The sequence below is a fragment of the Dunckerocampus dactyliophorus genome, chromosome 2 (assembly GCF_027744805.1).
Source record: "Dunckerocampus dactyliophorus isolate RoL2022-P2 chromosome 2, RoL_Ddac_1.1, whole genome shotgun sequence".
Lineage (NCBI taxonomy): Eukaryota > Metazoa > Chordata > Actinopteri > Syngnathiformes > Syngnathidae > Dunckerocampus > Dunckerocampus dactyliophorus.
The window spans coordinates 41,498,812-41,514,466 of NC_072820.1; the positions used below are offsets into that span (position 1 = coordinate 41,498,812).

General features: G+C 39.7%; 2 protein-coding genes across 2 annotated transcripts; both read right to left on the minus strand.

The window, feature by feature from the left end:
- Positions 1–4,040: 4,040 nt before the first annotated feature.
- LOC129172025 (hemoglobin subunit beta-2-like) lies at positions 4,041–4,844 on the minus strand. Its single transcript, XM_054761354.1, has 3 exons — positions 4,678–4,844; positions 4,370–4,592; positions 4,041–4,281 (listed from the first exon to the last, which is right to left on the minus strand). Exons 1-3 carry the CDS (start codon positions 4,767–4,769, stop codon positions 4,153–4,155), a joined length of 444 nt encoding a protein of 147 aa, XP_054617329.1. The 5' UTR covers positions 4,770–4,844; the 3' UTR covers positions 4,041–4,152.
- An 8,190-nt stretch (positions 4,845–13,034) lies between these two features.
- LOC129172033 (cytochrome c oxidase assembly protein COX19) lies at positions 13,035–15,499 on the minus strand. The gene is made up of 3 exons (XM_054761364.1): positions 15,357–15,499; positions 13,974–14,085; positions 13,035–13,892 (listed from the first exon to the last, which is right to left on the minus strand). Exons 1-3 carry the CDS (start codon positions 15,424–15,426, stop codon positions 13,799–13,801), a joined length of 276 nt encoding a protein of 91 aa, XP_054617339.1. The 5' UTR covers positions 15,427–15,499; the 3' UTR covers positions 13,035–13,798.
- Between the last annotated feature and the right edge of the window lie 156 nt (positions 15,500–15,655).

Consider the following 15,655-nt stretch of genomic DNA (forward strand, 5'->3'; position numbering starts at 1 on the left):
TATCATGTTTCATGTTTTGTAATAATAAAATATGTGAAAATAGCATATGTTGTCTGTATTTTAGTACCATAATGCCTTTTTTTGTCTTTATTTAATGATCTGATTTGCATTTTTTTCCCCGGTCATGTCACAGGTTTGCAGTCCAATGTTGCCAGGCAGAATTTGTCTCAACTGCCTCATTGGCCAATGAGAAAATGTATTAATAATTGCCAACTTGGCTGTTTGAAAGGCGAACTAGGGGCTGATAGCACCTTGTGAGCCACTACACTATAGGGCGACATTGGCTTCTATGTTTTACTTTGCAATTCAATCACTACTCTGTATTAAATATACACTAGTCTAGCCCGTTCAGATCTCCGAATAAAAAGGGTATCACAAGTGAAATGTATTATTACTACAGTAGGGCTGTCAAAGTTAACGCTTTATTTATTAACAGTTGTCGCTGCTCGCATGTGGGATTTCTAATACAGTACGTATCATTTTTTGAATCGACAAAATGGCCCATATTTCCAAAATTTATATCGCTTTACAAAAAAAAAATGTAGTTATCTACAAATTATTTCTTTTTTAATTTGTGTGTGTGTTTTTTTTGTTTTTTTTTAATCATTGCACCTGAATGTTTCCCACGGCCCATGCTTGGGGCTATGATGTGCCCTTTTACACATTTAAAAATACTGTAAGAATGGCACTTTTATACAACTGGCTTCTTTATTTTAGAATGTAAGATTACCGTCTACATCAGTGGTCCCCAACCCCCGGGACACGGCCGTGGGTCATTTGGTACCGGGCCACACAGAAAGAAAAAAATTCCATTATTTCATTTTTTTCTGCTGTTTTATTTTGAAAAGTGGCCGGATTCTCTCTGTTACATCCGTCTCACTTGACGCATGTCCATTGTGCGTGTGCTAACTTTATCTCATGCCGCACAGATAGACTACTACTGTATTTTTACCATTTTTCTTTCCCCTCATATTTGGTCTCAAATGCTGATACTATGTGGGAATGCATAAAGGTAAGTTTTGAGGACTTATTGAGTGCTAATGTGCACATTTGTCTCAAGTTAATTCATGCTAGCGCACTGCCTTTACCACACACGTCAAACAGGATGTAATAATCTTTCTGGAAAAACTTGTCTGGAACTTGAACTGGTGGATGGTGGGTCGGCATTCATTTTCTGCTTTTAATTTGATGTTATTCATGTCTTAGTTTTACACAATACATAATAAATAACATAAATTAAATAGCTATAATGTACGAAACCCGCCCACCGGTCTGCGAGAGATTTGTGGGAACACAAGCCGGTCCGTGGGTCAAAAAACGTTGGGGACCACTGGTCTACATCGACAAATGCAATCATTGAATCATATCGAATCATATCATTTGTACACTGTATCGAATTGTTCTGTTTTTAAAATATATTGTTTTTTAATTGTATCTTACCTCGTGTATCTAGATACGTATGGAAGCGTTTAACACAAAGAGATTTACATCCCTACTTATTATAGATAAAAACTTATTTCTAGCTGTGATTAATTGTGATTAATTATGAGTTAACTATGGACAAAATGAGATTAATCACGATTAAATATTCTCATCACTTGACAGCCGTAATTATTACAATTATTATTCAATGCGACACTTCCCAACTTCCCAGCTGAACTCATAATGTACACAAAAGGCCTAGTTCTCTCCAATATTGCTCAGAAATTTGGCTAAATCTGTGTGATTGAGGAATTCATCTTTGCTGCAATAATACACCATCGCCAGGTGTGGCTATCATCACTTCATTTGTCTATTTACAGCTTTGTTCATTGTTTTGTTTATTTCATAATATTACGACTTTAAAAATTTACATCTTTCTTTAATATATCAGCTTTATGCTACCAAAAATTTTGAAAGTTTTTCTCATAATATTATCTTATTCTTGCACAATTATAACTTTTTCTTGGGAGATTGCAACTTGTTTCCTGTTATTTTTGTAAAATTACTATCATTATTATTTCTTTCTTTTTAGTTTTCTTGTTAAATTATATTTAGGGTCTCCAATTAGCCTAGCTTGCATGTTTTGGGGATTTGGGAAGAAGCCAGAGAAAACCCATGTAAGCACAAAACATGCAAACTCCACATGTTCTTATGGTGATTCGAACCTAGATGTCCTGACTGTGAAGGCTGACTAGGCCACCATTATGCCCGGAAAATTGTTCCAAAATCTCAAATTGAAGGTCCCAGATCAGCTGTATTGGACTATGGAGGTTCTACTGAACTAGGCTCTGGAACTCATTAACATCCATCCATTTTCAATACTGCTTCTCCTCATTAGGGTTGCAGGGGCATGCTGGAGCCTATCTCTGCTGACTTAGGGCGAGAGGTGGGGTACACCCTGGGCCGGTCGCCAGCCAATCACAGGGCACATATAGACAAACAACCATTCACACTCACATTCATACCTATGGACAATTTAGAGTCACCAATTAACCTAACCTGCATGTTTTTGGAATGTGGGAGGAAACCGGAGTACCCGGAGAAAACCCACACACACACGGGGAGAACATGCAAACGCCACACAGAGATGCCCAACGGAGATTCTAACCCAGGTCTTCCTGATCTCCAGACTGGGACTGTGTGGCCAACATGCTAACCACTCGACCACCGCGCGGCCCTCATTAACATCCGACATCCGAAATATTGACTCACTCCCCATCTTTGTATCAAAACTCATCTGTTCAAAATTGCATACTCCCTCTGACTTGTTTGTGATGTTTTCATGCTTTGTTGTTTTATTTTGTGTCATGTGCAGTGTCTTTGGGTTTTTAGGAAGGCGCTCACAAATGAAATGTATTATTATTACTGTACGGTATGTGAAGTGTAGCATTCACGCACTTATCTTTAGCTCCAGGCAAAATGTGGCAGTGGTGATATAAAGTAGAAGCAGACGCTAAGCTCCATTAAAACCATGGTGCATTGAAGAGAAAGAAATGAAAGGAAATTGTGGAAAAACAATTTTATATATTGCAAATAAATGATCAAATAAATGATATACAGTACCTACAGTATATTTTACCGTCTATTTTATAAGGTGTTCCTTCAAAACAATCCCTGAGATGCAGTATCTAACAAACACTGACACTTAAATGAAACCCCCATTTATGCATGTTCTTTAAAACTTGTATTGTGTTTTTTCTTTCTGAAATTGTAAACAACTCAGAGTTTGAAATAAATGCTAATCATGATAAATAATACTTATTAAAAATAGGACAATACAAGAAATTAATAATTAAGTACAGAATGGGGTATGGAATTTTTGAAAATGTATATTTGGTTGTTAAAAATGACCCCTTTTTGTCCTCTGAAGACAGAGCATCTCCAAATTTTGTGTTTAATTTAGTGTAAGGTACGTAAAAGGTTTGTCAGGCTATACAATTTTGCAATATGTGGTGACTTAATTTGTATTATGCAAATAAATGCACATACATATATATATATATATATATATATATATATATATATATATATATATAATAAAAAAATAAATTATGTATTTTGAAGCACTATGAAGTTCTGAAATTTTTTATTTTTTTTTGTCCACCAGTTTGGGTTTACCTGCAAATGCAGTATGTATGAAACAATCTATGCTTTGTGTATTTTTGATATGTTTCTTTTATAAAAATATATATATTTTTATTATTATATCTAATGTCTGTGTCAAGATGGCTCATTTTCTTTTGATATCGTTAAATAGCTTTTTTTGGTATAGTTTTTATTTTTTTAGATATATGGTTATTCACTGGACACAAACGCTAAGACAAATAAAAGTCTGCTTAATATAGTTTTAAGTCTTTTCAGTCTGTAAAATGGCGTTCAGTGTACACAATTCTGCAATATTCACTTGTGTGTGAGCTTCAGTGCATGTTGAGGTTACAAAAAAATGAAAAGACACAGCATTTTGAAGGACACTTGTTCCAAATGCGTCACTTGAAAAAAGCATTACAAGTTGCGGTGGAGTGTGAAGTGACAAACCTTTAATCACGAATGTGCATCGTATATTGAAAAAAAAAAAGAATTACAACGTTGATTTGCTTCGGTGGGCCTTTATTTCTTTCAGGAGAAGACAAACATGTCAACACATGTTGAATCCCAATTGCAAGTTGCAGTTTAGTGGTACTGCCTTCCCAGAGCGGACACCACCACAGACAAGAACTTCTGCCAGGCGGCCTGAACATCTGGCTTGAAAGCATTTCCCATTTTGGAAGCAATGACGATGGTCAAACAGTCAGCCAGCAACTATGCAGAGCGCAAACAATCCCAGTCAGATTTGTCATGATGACAACACTTTTGGAAAAATGAATTATTTGAAAGAGAAAAACGTTACCCTGAAGTTATCGGGATCCACGTGCAGCTTCTCGGAGTGCAGCACACTCAGCTCGGCGTAGGTTTCCTTGATGTTGTCCATGTTCTTGTAGGCCCGGTCCAGACCGTGCAGGATCTTGACACCATGAGCTGCGATTTGGGGGTTGGTCTTAATGGCTTCAGCATTGTAGAGGTTACCGAAGGCGCCAAAGTACCTCTGGGTCCAAGGGTAAACGATCAGACACCTGTAAACACACAGACAAAAATGGTGAATTGAAGAGAATGGATTGCATTTTGCATTCTATATTTACAATCTAGCTCACGATGTACCTGCAGAGAGCCTTGGCGCCGACGTCTTCGTAGTCCAGGCTGGTCATGATGCCATTGATGATGGTTCGCTCCTGATCAGTCCACTCAACCATGTTGGCGCTTGTTTGTTTTGGTTCAGGCTTCGAGAGAAAAGGCTGAATAGTGCTCGAGATGCACCCTGGTTCTATTTAAACGTCTCAAAGGTACCCCCGCCCTGAAGGAGAAAGAGCTATGATAGGCTGCAGATGGAATGCTTCAGATAAACCATAGACTTCTCTAGAACTTTCTGGATGTTTCCATGCAGGCTTTGTATAGTCATACAAAAAATAAATACATCAAATCAAGTAATAAGTCCATTGCCTCATTTACAGGCACTTAGAGGTGCATCTCAGTTCATTAAAATATCTTTACAGTAGGTCAATTCAAAAAGGGAAACTGTTATCATCTGTAAATTCACTACACACAGAGAATGTATTTATTCACTTATTAATCATTGTGACGGTTGATTATGAGCTAACATTCATACATTCATTAAAAAGTCCAATATTGTAAACGACTGGTGCACGCTCTAATCTACAAATGAACCGCAAAAACTTCCTTTAACTGGTCTCTTAGTTTATCAATTGAGCTGCTGAAATCAAATAACTTTTGCACAATACTCTCATTTTATCTGCAGAGTTGGGGAGCTGCAAACTTATATTAATTAATAATATTTACAAACTTGCAGTGCTTTTGTTGCAGTAAACCTACAAAAAAAGATCAGTTTCAAACGCTCAACAGCATTAATTGAAGGTGACCATCTATTGACAGTTGGGACATTTTGGAAATGAATGTCACTAAATCTGTCACTAAAACGCACATACATAACAATAACTGAGCAAAAAATCCCTGATTTTTCATTTTTGACTTTAAGGGAGTTTAATGTCATATATAATTATAGCTCAAATGTGTATATTTTAGGGACAACAGCAGAAAACCCCAGAATTCATGCTGATAGCCAATTATATTTGTTATATCATCCCAACATGATCCAAGGTGCATCGTCTTTTTACATGCCAAATGCAATATTAGTCATGAATAGATTCGATTTGAAAAAGAACAGATATTTGGTGCTTCTGTGGTCTAATTAACTAAAGTATACAAAAATGTCTTTGGGCTTTTCATGTTTAAGTGTTATCTAGAAAACCACACTGGTGTTATCTTCAGTAGCGCCCCCTCCACCCATGAACCCACTGCCAGTCACATGCTTTTCGTAGATACTGCAAGGCTGTGGGAGTGGATGTGTCAAGTGTGCAAACACTTATACACACTTATATTTTATATGTATCATGTATTTATTATTTGTCTTGCGCAACGCATTTGTAGATTCATCCAACCGTTTCGATGCTTTCGTTGCTTTTTCCCAAGTCAGTAAAATAAAATGTTCATCAAAATAATATGTTTTCCTCGTCTCTCGCCTCTGAACAGGCAGGAAGAGGGTTCACTCTGTGCATTCCTTTCAGCACCTTGGTGCGTTTGCTCCATAGAACAACGGCATGAAAAGAGTGAGCCCTTTTGTCAGCCGTACAGTCCCTTTGTCTCATTGGGTGGAGGCGGGGCCGCTAGCATACACACATAGTGCAGAAGAGTGTAACGTAGTGGAAATTAAATTAGTAGATTGCAATATATTGTCATATATTTGTTATATTTTTTCATTGTAGCATTTTTTAGGGTAATGTTAAAAATCTTGTCTCGTTCGCGTAGACCAATCTCGTGTATCGTCTCGTCTCGTGAACTGAGCGCCTCATGACACTCCTATGATATATTGCTGGAAAATGTATTCTTTGGATTTTGGTCCATGTTGACATGCTAACATTGTTGCCGTGGGTTACATGTGCATTCATGATGTACACACCAAAGGGTAGCCAACCATAATCCACATTCACACCTATGGGCAATGAAGAGTTTCCAATTAACCTGACATGCTTGTTTTTGGACTGTAGGAGGAAACTGTCGTAAAAAAAAACATACCAAGGGTGTCGGCTCAATACTAGCATGATGAGATTGATATTTTTCTGTGTGCTTTTATGATTATTGTTTGTTTTGTTCATATTGTTACATTTTTGACATTGTTCACAAACTCAGGGCATAAGTTGGGAGCTTTGGGGACAAAAGCCGAACAATAGCCAATCATAGTTTTTGCTTTTGTTTACTTATTTTACACTATTGACTTAATTTTGCTTTTTTGCGATTGTATGTAATAAGAGGGAATGAAAGTATTATTCTGTAGATGTTGTTCCACTGTCTTATATTGTTGCACTGTATTTATATATCGTTAAGTAGTACAGTCATGGCCAAAAGTATTGTTTTTTTTTTTTTTTAAGTTTTCTTCTTCATTGGTTTCGGAGGTTTCAAAATCACCACTTCATTTCACTCCTATTTCTTAGTTGTTGTATTTCTCTAGGACAGAAGTGTGACAAAAATGTTTTATTATTTTTGTTTTATTATTATTGTTACTGGTTTTTTTTTAACTTTTTTTGGTGTCATGAGCACTTCAAATATGTAAAGAGTCAATATTTGCAGTGTTGACGCTTTTTCAATTCACCGTGGCATGCTGTCAATTCACTTCTGGACCATTCATCAATGCTTGGAGTTTGTCAGAATTTGCAGGTTTTTGTTGGTCGACCGACCTCTTGAGTATTGACGACAAGTTCTCAGAGGGCCATGGCCATGGACCCAAAATGTTGATGTTTTGTTCCCTGAACCAGTTAGTTATCACTTTTGCCTCATGGCAAAGTGCTCCATCATTCTGGAAAAAGCATTGTTTGTCACCAAACTGTTCTTGGATTGCTGAGAGAAGTTTTGTGAGCCCACTCCCTTGGCTGAGAAGCAACCCCACACATGAGTGATTTCAGGATGCTTTACTGTTGGCATGACATAGGACGGGAGCGCTCAACTTTTCCTCTCTGGACAAGCTTTTTTCTGGAAGCAACAAATACTTGGTAAGAGGATTCATGAGAGAAAATGGTTTTACCCCAGTCCCACAGCTAAATCAACTTTGGGATGCTTGCTGGACTTCCTTGGGCACCCTGATGCCCTCTTCTCAACAATTGAACCTCTCTCCTTGAAATTCTTAATGATCTGATAACTTGTTGATTGAGGTGTAATCTTACTAGCAGCAATATCCTTGCCTTTTTGTGCTAAGCAGTGGTGACTGCACATGTTTCCTTGCAGGCAGCCATCATGGTTAACAGAAGAAGAACAAAGGTACCAAGCACCACGCTTCTCTTACAGCTTCCAGTCTGTAATTTTCACTAAATCAGGACAGGATCATCTCCAGCCTTTGTCCTTGTCAACACTCCCACCTACGGTTATCAGAGAATCACTAACATGATATCAGATGGTCCCTTTGTGGCAGGGCTGAAATGCAATGGAAATGTTTTTTTGGGGATTAAGTTAATTTTCATGACAGAGGGATTTTGCAATTATTTGTCATTCATCCTATCACTCTTCATAACATCCTGGTCTATTTGAAAATTTCCACCATAAAATCTGAAGCAGCAGACTTTGTGAAAATGTATATTTGTGTCCTTCTGAAAACTTTGGGCCATGACTGTTCACAAGTAAGTTTGTTTATTTTTCCATCCATCCATCCATCCATCCATCCATCCATCCATCCATCCATCCATCCATCCATCCATCTTCTACCGCTTATCGAAGATCGGGTCGCGGGGGCAACAGCCTAAGCAGGGAGGCCCAGATTTTCCTCTCCCCGGCCACTTCATCCAGCTCCTCCCGGCGGATCCCGAGGCGTTCCCAGGCCAGTTGGAAAACATAGTCTCTCCAATGTGTCCTGGGTCTTCCCCGAGGCCTTCTACTGGTCGGACTTGCCCTGAACACCTCCCAGGGAGGCGTCCGGGAGACATCCTGACCAGATGCCCAAGCCACCTCATCTGGTTCCTCTCAATGCGGAGGAGTAGCGGTTTTACTCCGAGTCTCTCCCGGATGACAGTTCTTCTCACCTTATCTCTAAGGGAGAAGAACTGTCGGAGAAAACTCATTTTGGCCGCTTGTATCTGCGATCTTGTCCATAGGTGAGGGTAGGAACGTAGATCGACCGGTAAATTGAGAGCTTTGCCTTTTGGCTTAGCTCTCTCTTCACCACAACAGACCAATGTAGAGTCCGCATCACTGCAGATGCCGCACCAATCCGCTTGTTGATCTCGCGTTCCATCCTTCCCTCACTCGTGAACAAGACTCCAAGGTACCTAAACTCCTCCACTTGAGGCATGATCTCATCCCCGACTATGAGATGGCACTCCACCCTTTTCCAGGCGAGAACCACGGACTCGGACTTGGAGGTGCTGATTCTCATCCCGGCCGCTTCACACTCGGCTGCAAACCAATCCAGTGAAAGTTGAAGTTCACGGCTTGATGACGCCAGCAGGACCACATCATCTGCAAAAAGCAGAGACTCAATCCTGCAGCCACCAAACTGGAACCCCTCAACGCCCTGTCTGCACCTAGAAATTCTGTCCATAAAAATAATGAACAGAATTGGTGACAAAGGGCAGCCCTGGCGGAGTCCAACCCTCACTGGAAACGGATCCGACTTATTGCCGGCAATAAGTTGGGCAATTGCCGGCATTAGCTGGTCCGATACCCCATACTCCCGGAGTACTTCCCACAGAATTCCTCGAGGAACACGGTCAAATGCCTTCTCCGAGTCCACAAAACACATGTAGACTGGTTGGCCAAACTCCCATGCACCCTCAAGGACACTGCTGAGAGTGTAGAGCTGGTCCACAGTTCCACGACCAGGACGAAAACCACACTGCTCCTCCTGAATCCGAGATTCAACTATCCAGCTGATCCTCCTCTCCAGAACCCCTGAATAGACCTTACCAGGGAGGCTGAGGAGTGTGATTCCACGATAGTTGTAACACACCCTACGGTCCCCCTTCTTAAAAAAGGGGACCACCACCCCGGTCTGCCAATTCAGAGGCACTGCCCTAGATGTCCACGTGATGCTGCAGAGTCGTGTCAACCAATACATGCCTACAGCATCCATGGCCTTAAGGAACTCCGGGCGGATCTCATCCACCCCCAGGCCCTGCCACAGAGGAGCTTTTTGACAACCTCAGCCCCAGAGATACACTGTGGAGTCCCCAGGCTTTGCTTCCTCATAGGAAGATGTATCGGTGGGATTGAGGAGGTCTTCGAAGTATTCATTCCACCGATCCACAACATCCTGAGTCGAGGTCAGCAGCACACCCCCCACCATACACGGTGTTGACTGTGCACTGCTTCCCCCTCCTGAGACGCCGAATGGTGGTCCAGAATCTCTTCAAAGCCGTCCGGAAGTCGTTCTCCATGGCTTCTCTGAACTCCTCCCATGTCCGAGTTTTTGCCTGAGGGACTGCCAGAGCCGCAGACCGCTTGGCCTGCCGATACCGGTCAGCTGCTTCCGGAGTCCCATGAGCCAAAAAGGCCCGATAGGACTCCTTCTTCATCTTGACGGCATCCCTCACCACTGGTGTCCACCAACGGGTTCTGGGATTACCGCCACGACAGGCACCGACCACCTTACGGCCACAGCTCCGATCAGCTGCCTCGACAATAGAGGCACGGAACATGGCCCATTCAAACTCAATGTTCGCCACCTCCCTCGGAACATGATCGAAGCTCTCCTAGAGGTGGGAGTTGAAACTCCTTCTGACAGGGGACTCGTTCGCAGCAGACCCTCACAATACGTTTGGGCCTGCCAGGTCTGACCGGCATCCTCCCCCACCATTGGAGCCAACTTACCACCAGGTGGTGATCAGTTGTCAGCTCCGCCCCTCTCTTCACCCGAGTGTCCAAAACATATGGCCGCATGGAAGTGCAAGCTTGGGTGTCCTGGCGCCAAGTGCACATGTGGACACCCTTATGCTTGAACATAGTGTTTGTTATCGACCATCTGTGATGAACACAGAAGTCCAATAACCAAGCACCGCTTGGGTTCAGATCAGGTGGGCCGTTCCGGCCAATCACGCCTCTCCAGGTCCCACTGTCGTTGCCAACGTGAGCGTTTAAGTCCCCCAGCAGAACAAGGGAATCGCCCGAGGGAGCACTCTCCAGTACTTCCTCTAGAGACTCCAAAAAGGGTGGGTATTCTGAACTGCTGCTTGGCGCATAAGCACAAACAACAGTCTTGTTTATTTTTGTTTACATGCAATTTCTATCCTGTGTTTTATTCTGATTATAATCCATTATCCTCATTAGGGTCACAGGGGTATGCTGGAGCCTATCCCAGCTGACTGTGGGCGAAAGGTGATGTACACACTGGACTAGTCGCCAGCCAATGGCAGGGCACATATAGACAAACAACCATTCACACTCACATTCATACCTATGGACTATTTAGAGTCGCCAATTAACCTAACATGCATGTTTTTGGAATGTGGGAGGAAAACGGAGTACCTGGAGATGGGGAGAACACGCACACTCCACACAGAGATGCCCTAGTGGAGATTCAAACCCAGGTCTTCCTGATCTCCTGACTGATCTCATGATCAACAAATTACAAAGCTTGAAAATGTTCAAGTAAAAATGATTAGTATCGACAATACTGGCCCTGTATTTACTTGGTATTGTATCAATAACAAAATCTGATGTATGGCTCAGCCCAATAAGGAAGATTCTGTGCAGGCTTAATTCTTTGTGTTCAATAATCCTGCCTTTTCTGCATGTACTTTGTGTAAGACCAATAACAATGCATATACTGTAGAGTACTTTAAAAAGCAGAGATCACTCTACATCTTTACTGTTCTTTGGTATTACCATATTTAATGTATTGTGTGGAGATATGAGGTAATAATTACAAAGGAGAAATATGATCTTAAAAAAAAACTAAACTTAAAACACTTATACACGAGAACAACGCTAAAAGCCCACAGCATTTGATTATGCGGAATTAACTTATGGAACGGATTGAGTAAGGAACTTAAACAATGTACAAAGACGAGCGAATTCAAAAAAACAATACAAGCAGTTGATGCTTGCTAAATACAAGGCAGAAGAGTCTTGAACTTGCTTTGTTATGCTTGTCTTCATCTTATTTATTTATTATAATATTTATTGTTCAGTCATGCTTGTTTTGATTTTTTATTATTTATTATTACACTGATTATTATATGGAATAATATTACATGGAATACAGGAAGTGAATAATATGTACTGCACAAGATGTGGAACGGATGGTGGGTAGGATTAAATAAGCTTTGCTTCTTCCTGCTTCTTTTTGACATGTGGAACTGTGAAATGATTCATGAGATGTATTCCATTGTAACCCGTATGCATGTTCAAATAAAATTAAACCAAACCAAACCAAACCAAAGTGCAAGTGTTGCAAGGCATGCTGGGAAGGCCATAGCACTCCCAGCAACATTACAATATATTGTTATATTTATGCTTTGTATGTTTTAATACTTGAAACCCTTTTTTGTGGAATACACTAGGTCCCCAACTTACGACTAGCGAACACTCGCGAATACGAACACAAGCCGACTGGTCTATATTTTATTTTATTTTGCCTTGTAGTCGCTCCATCAGTATTTATACTGCTACTGTACATGCTTGACCAGTAGAGGGCACTGTGACACTGCTAATGGGACCAACAGAGGCAGCGTTAGAGCTAATGTGACCAACAGAGGAAGAGTTAGACGCTGGGGAGATAAAGCTAAATGGAAAGCTAAATTATACAACCCGGACAGAGCGTGTGATTAAAGTTTATGAAGAGTTAATAGGCCTGCTTAATTCTACACCACCCACAGAACACGACCTCTTTTAGAAGAGTCTAACGACGACAACAATTTTTCCTTTTTTTCAATAACTCCTCCTCCAACTTCTCCACAACGACGTATGCTCGACCACTCCTCTTCAAAGGTAAATAACATTTATCATTAAGTATTATTATATCACTTTTATTATTGTTTTTTTCATTAATTATCCTCGTTTAATATTACTACTGCATCCAAACTCATATTTACAAACATACACATATACTGTATATGTATACACATACATGTAGTACCCATATCATTGGTAATATTACCTTTTCCCCTACTTAAGAAAAATTCGACATAAGAACGGTCGTCTGGAACCAATTGTGTTCGTTAGTTGGAGACCTAGTGTACTTGATGTAGCCCGGACTCAAACAGACTTTTGAAACCCCTGCCCCTATACTAATACAAAATAATAGCTCCTTCGTGTAAATGTATCTCAATGTCCGAGAAAGTGGCAAAAGTGTCGATGCAGTGTCAATTCGCTGAGTGATACTGTTGGAAAACAATAAATTAATGTACACACAATTCTTTTTAAATATAAAAGATTTAATTAAAAGCCTCTCCGTATATTAGACATTCAAAATACTTGTTTTATTCTGGAGCTTTCTTCAAGATTTGCAGTTGTTACACCATAATATTTCACACATCGGTTTCTGAATATATTCAGCACAACACCAGTGTTTCCCCTCCCATTGTACTAGAAGAGCCACCCCAGGCAGTCAAGTTATTTTTATATTTTATATACAGTAGATCCCTTCCTATTTGCGGTTTGGCATAAGCTTCCCCGCATATTCGCACATTTCTCTTCTATGCTTTCGACAGAAAGTACAGCACTATCTGCAGGAGAAGAAGAGTGTTGCAGCTTTGAATCCAGCAGAGGGCGTTGTTTCACAAGTCAATATGTTCAATATTTTCCAGCAGGACGATGCTTTGACAAGATGGGATGTTGTGCAATTTCATGTTCTGTAAGTATACTACTGTACGCCTGTAATTGTTCCTTAATGTGTAAAACTGAATTTAAGATAAAATCATGGGTATGTCCATTATCCATGTTTTGTTCTGCTGTGATGCCAGAGCACAACAGAAGTCAAACGATTACTTTAATTATATGGCATGTCTTTATTTGAGCGAGCATGCCACGGGTTTTTACTTTCTGGGTTATTCTGGAGTCTTTCAGTTGATTTCTTTTATAAAATGCAATGGTTATCATGTGTAACTGGCGAGGAGTATTAGCATTACAGTCATTCTATGACCAGGCTACGCTGCACATGTCACTGCATGTGTTCGTGTCACTGTTGCTCGCCCCCCTTGATACACTGAACACCAGCAGTGGCATGTCAGTGTTGGCAGTCTTTGTTTGCTTGGCTGGGAGGAGGGTCAACCATATCTTTGAATCCCAGTTTTTCCAGTGGTTCTTTTGTCATAAGTTGACTGTAATGAGAAATGGCACACAACATGAATTAAAACCACACAGTGCTCTTTCAATGTATCAAGCAGAAAATTCCAACTTACTGGTCCATGCGACATTCCAAGTAGGATTTGGACTGGAGTCGACATTTGGAGTTATCGAAGTTGTTGTCTCGCAAACATTTCATGAAGGTCTCTTTGAAGGCTTTGCACTCTCCTGAAATGACAATAATAACCAGCCTCATTGTCCCATACAGTCAAAATATAAAGAGAAAAAAGCTGTAATCTAATGAGAAAAGTTATGAGAATAATGCCATATCATGAGGAAACATTTTAGTAGCATCAAAGTAGCATCAATTTAAATTAAAGAAAAAAGATGTTATGACAAACAAAAAAAAACAACAAAGTTTTTTGGAGGTTCAGGTTGCAGAAAAAGTTATAATGCTAAAAGAATAAAGTCAAATATTACGGAAATAAGGTCATAATTGCGAGAAAAACAATGAAGAAAGTTGAAATAGTTGGGGAAGAAAACAACACCAATAGAAATACAAAAAACAGCTCAAACTTTAAGAGAATAAAGTCAAAATATTAAGAGAAAAAAGTAAGATTCTAAATAGGTCAAATTTGATGAGAAAAAACTCATTACTGTAAAAATTAATGTAAAATTACTGTAATTTTAGGAACCCAGAGTTGAAATATTAAAGAAAAAATATGGCATTTTTGAAAAAGTTGTAAAAAAACAACAGCAAAAATGGGACAAAAGAGAAAAGAGCGAAGTAATAATAATAATAGGCTTTTTCACCTATATCGCAAAGCTGTGATAGTTACAAAAAAAAAATAATTATTATATATATATATATATATATATAAAACATGTGTTGCTTTACAAAATATCAAAGTGGCCCTTGCATCCTTTCATTTTTCAACATGTGGCCCTCAGTGGAAAAAGTTATGACAACCCTGAGCTAAACAAGAGCAAAAACTATTGGCTTTCATTCAAATCCTTTCCTCTCTCACTATGCAATTATTCCCTTAGTCTGTAAACAATATACAATAACAACAATAATAATAACAATGCCACAATATGCACAATACAACAACAGAAAATAAGGTAATTTGGAAAAAATAGCAATTTTATCAAGATAGTGTTGACCCGATATTATACTACTGCCCTTGGTATCTCTTGGATCGATATTTGGATCAAATGGCATGTGTGTTGATTGGCTAAAACATTGGCTAGCAACAAACGTGACAGATGTAACCGGAACAAGCATGCAATATAAACCCAGTTATTCATTGGTGAATTTAAACAAAAATGCTAATGTTTCATAACACTGTAAATATTCTGAAGACAACGATAAGGGTTGATCAACGACCTTTTGAGTTTCTATTGACGAGCATCCGGGAAAAACACGGTAGCCTACAGTATCCTGTCTACGTCTTATTTTGAAAAAATACGTTTTATCCCTACTGGGTCATTTAACTTACCAAAGTGATCTAATGGGAACGCTCCTTTGTCAGGTGGTCGAGGTTTAAAGCTCTTTGACCCGAAATTCATTACAGCGTAGTAATTTTTACGGGAAGGTTAAGCGAGGAGCGGTCGCAAGTATATGACTCGTCACTCGTTGTCTCCTGAATTTGACGTCACGAATCTCGCGCTTCCTTTTTGTGGCGTGAAACAAGCAGTTTATTGCTTCAAATTGCGACGAAAACAACCAACCACTCTCTTATAACGGAAAACAATATGCGCACATGTAAATATTTTAATAATTAATTTTAAGAACATT

What these genes read in the sequence shown, in the direction of transcription:
- LOC129172025 (XM_054761354.1), bottom strand. Translation starts at nt 4,769, where the DNA reads ATGGTTGAGTGGACTGATCAGGAGCGAACCATCATCAATGGCATCATG. An exon ending in GGCGCCAAGGCTCTCTGCAG is followed by an intron (nt 4,593 to 4,677) that starts GTACATCGTGAG and finishes GTGTGTTTACAG; the next exon opens with GTGTCTGATCGTTTACCCTT. An exon ending in TGGATCCCGATAACTTCAGG is followed by an intron (nt 4,282 to 4,369) that starts GTAACGTTTTTC and finishes CGCTCTGCATAG; the next exon opens with TTGCTGGCTGACTGTTTGAC.
- LOC129172033 (XM_054761364.1), bottom strand. Translation starts at nt 15,426, where the DNA reads ATGAATTTCGGGTCAAAGAGCTTTAAACCTCGACCACCTGACAAAGGA. An exon ending in GTTCCCATTAGATCACTTTG is followed by an intron (nt 14,086 to 15,356) that starts GTAAGTTAAATG and finishes TTGTCATTTCAG; the next exon opens with GAGAGTGCAAAGCCTTCAAA. An exon ending in TTGGAATGTCGCATGGACCA is followed by an intron (nt 13,893 to 13,973) that starts GTAAGTTGGAAT and finishes TTCTCATTACAG; the next exon opens with TCAACTTATGACAAAAGAAC.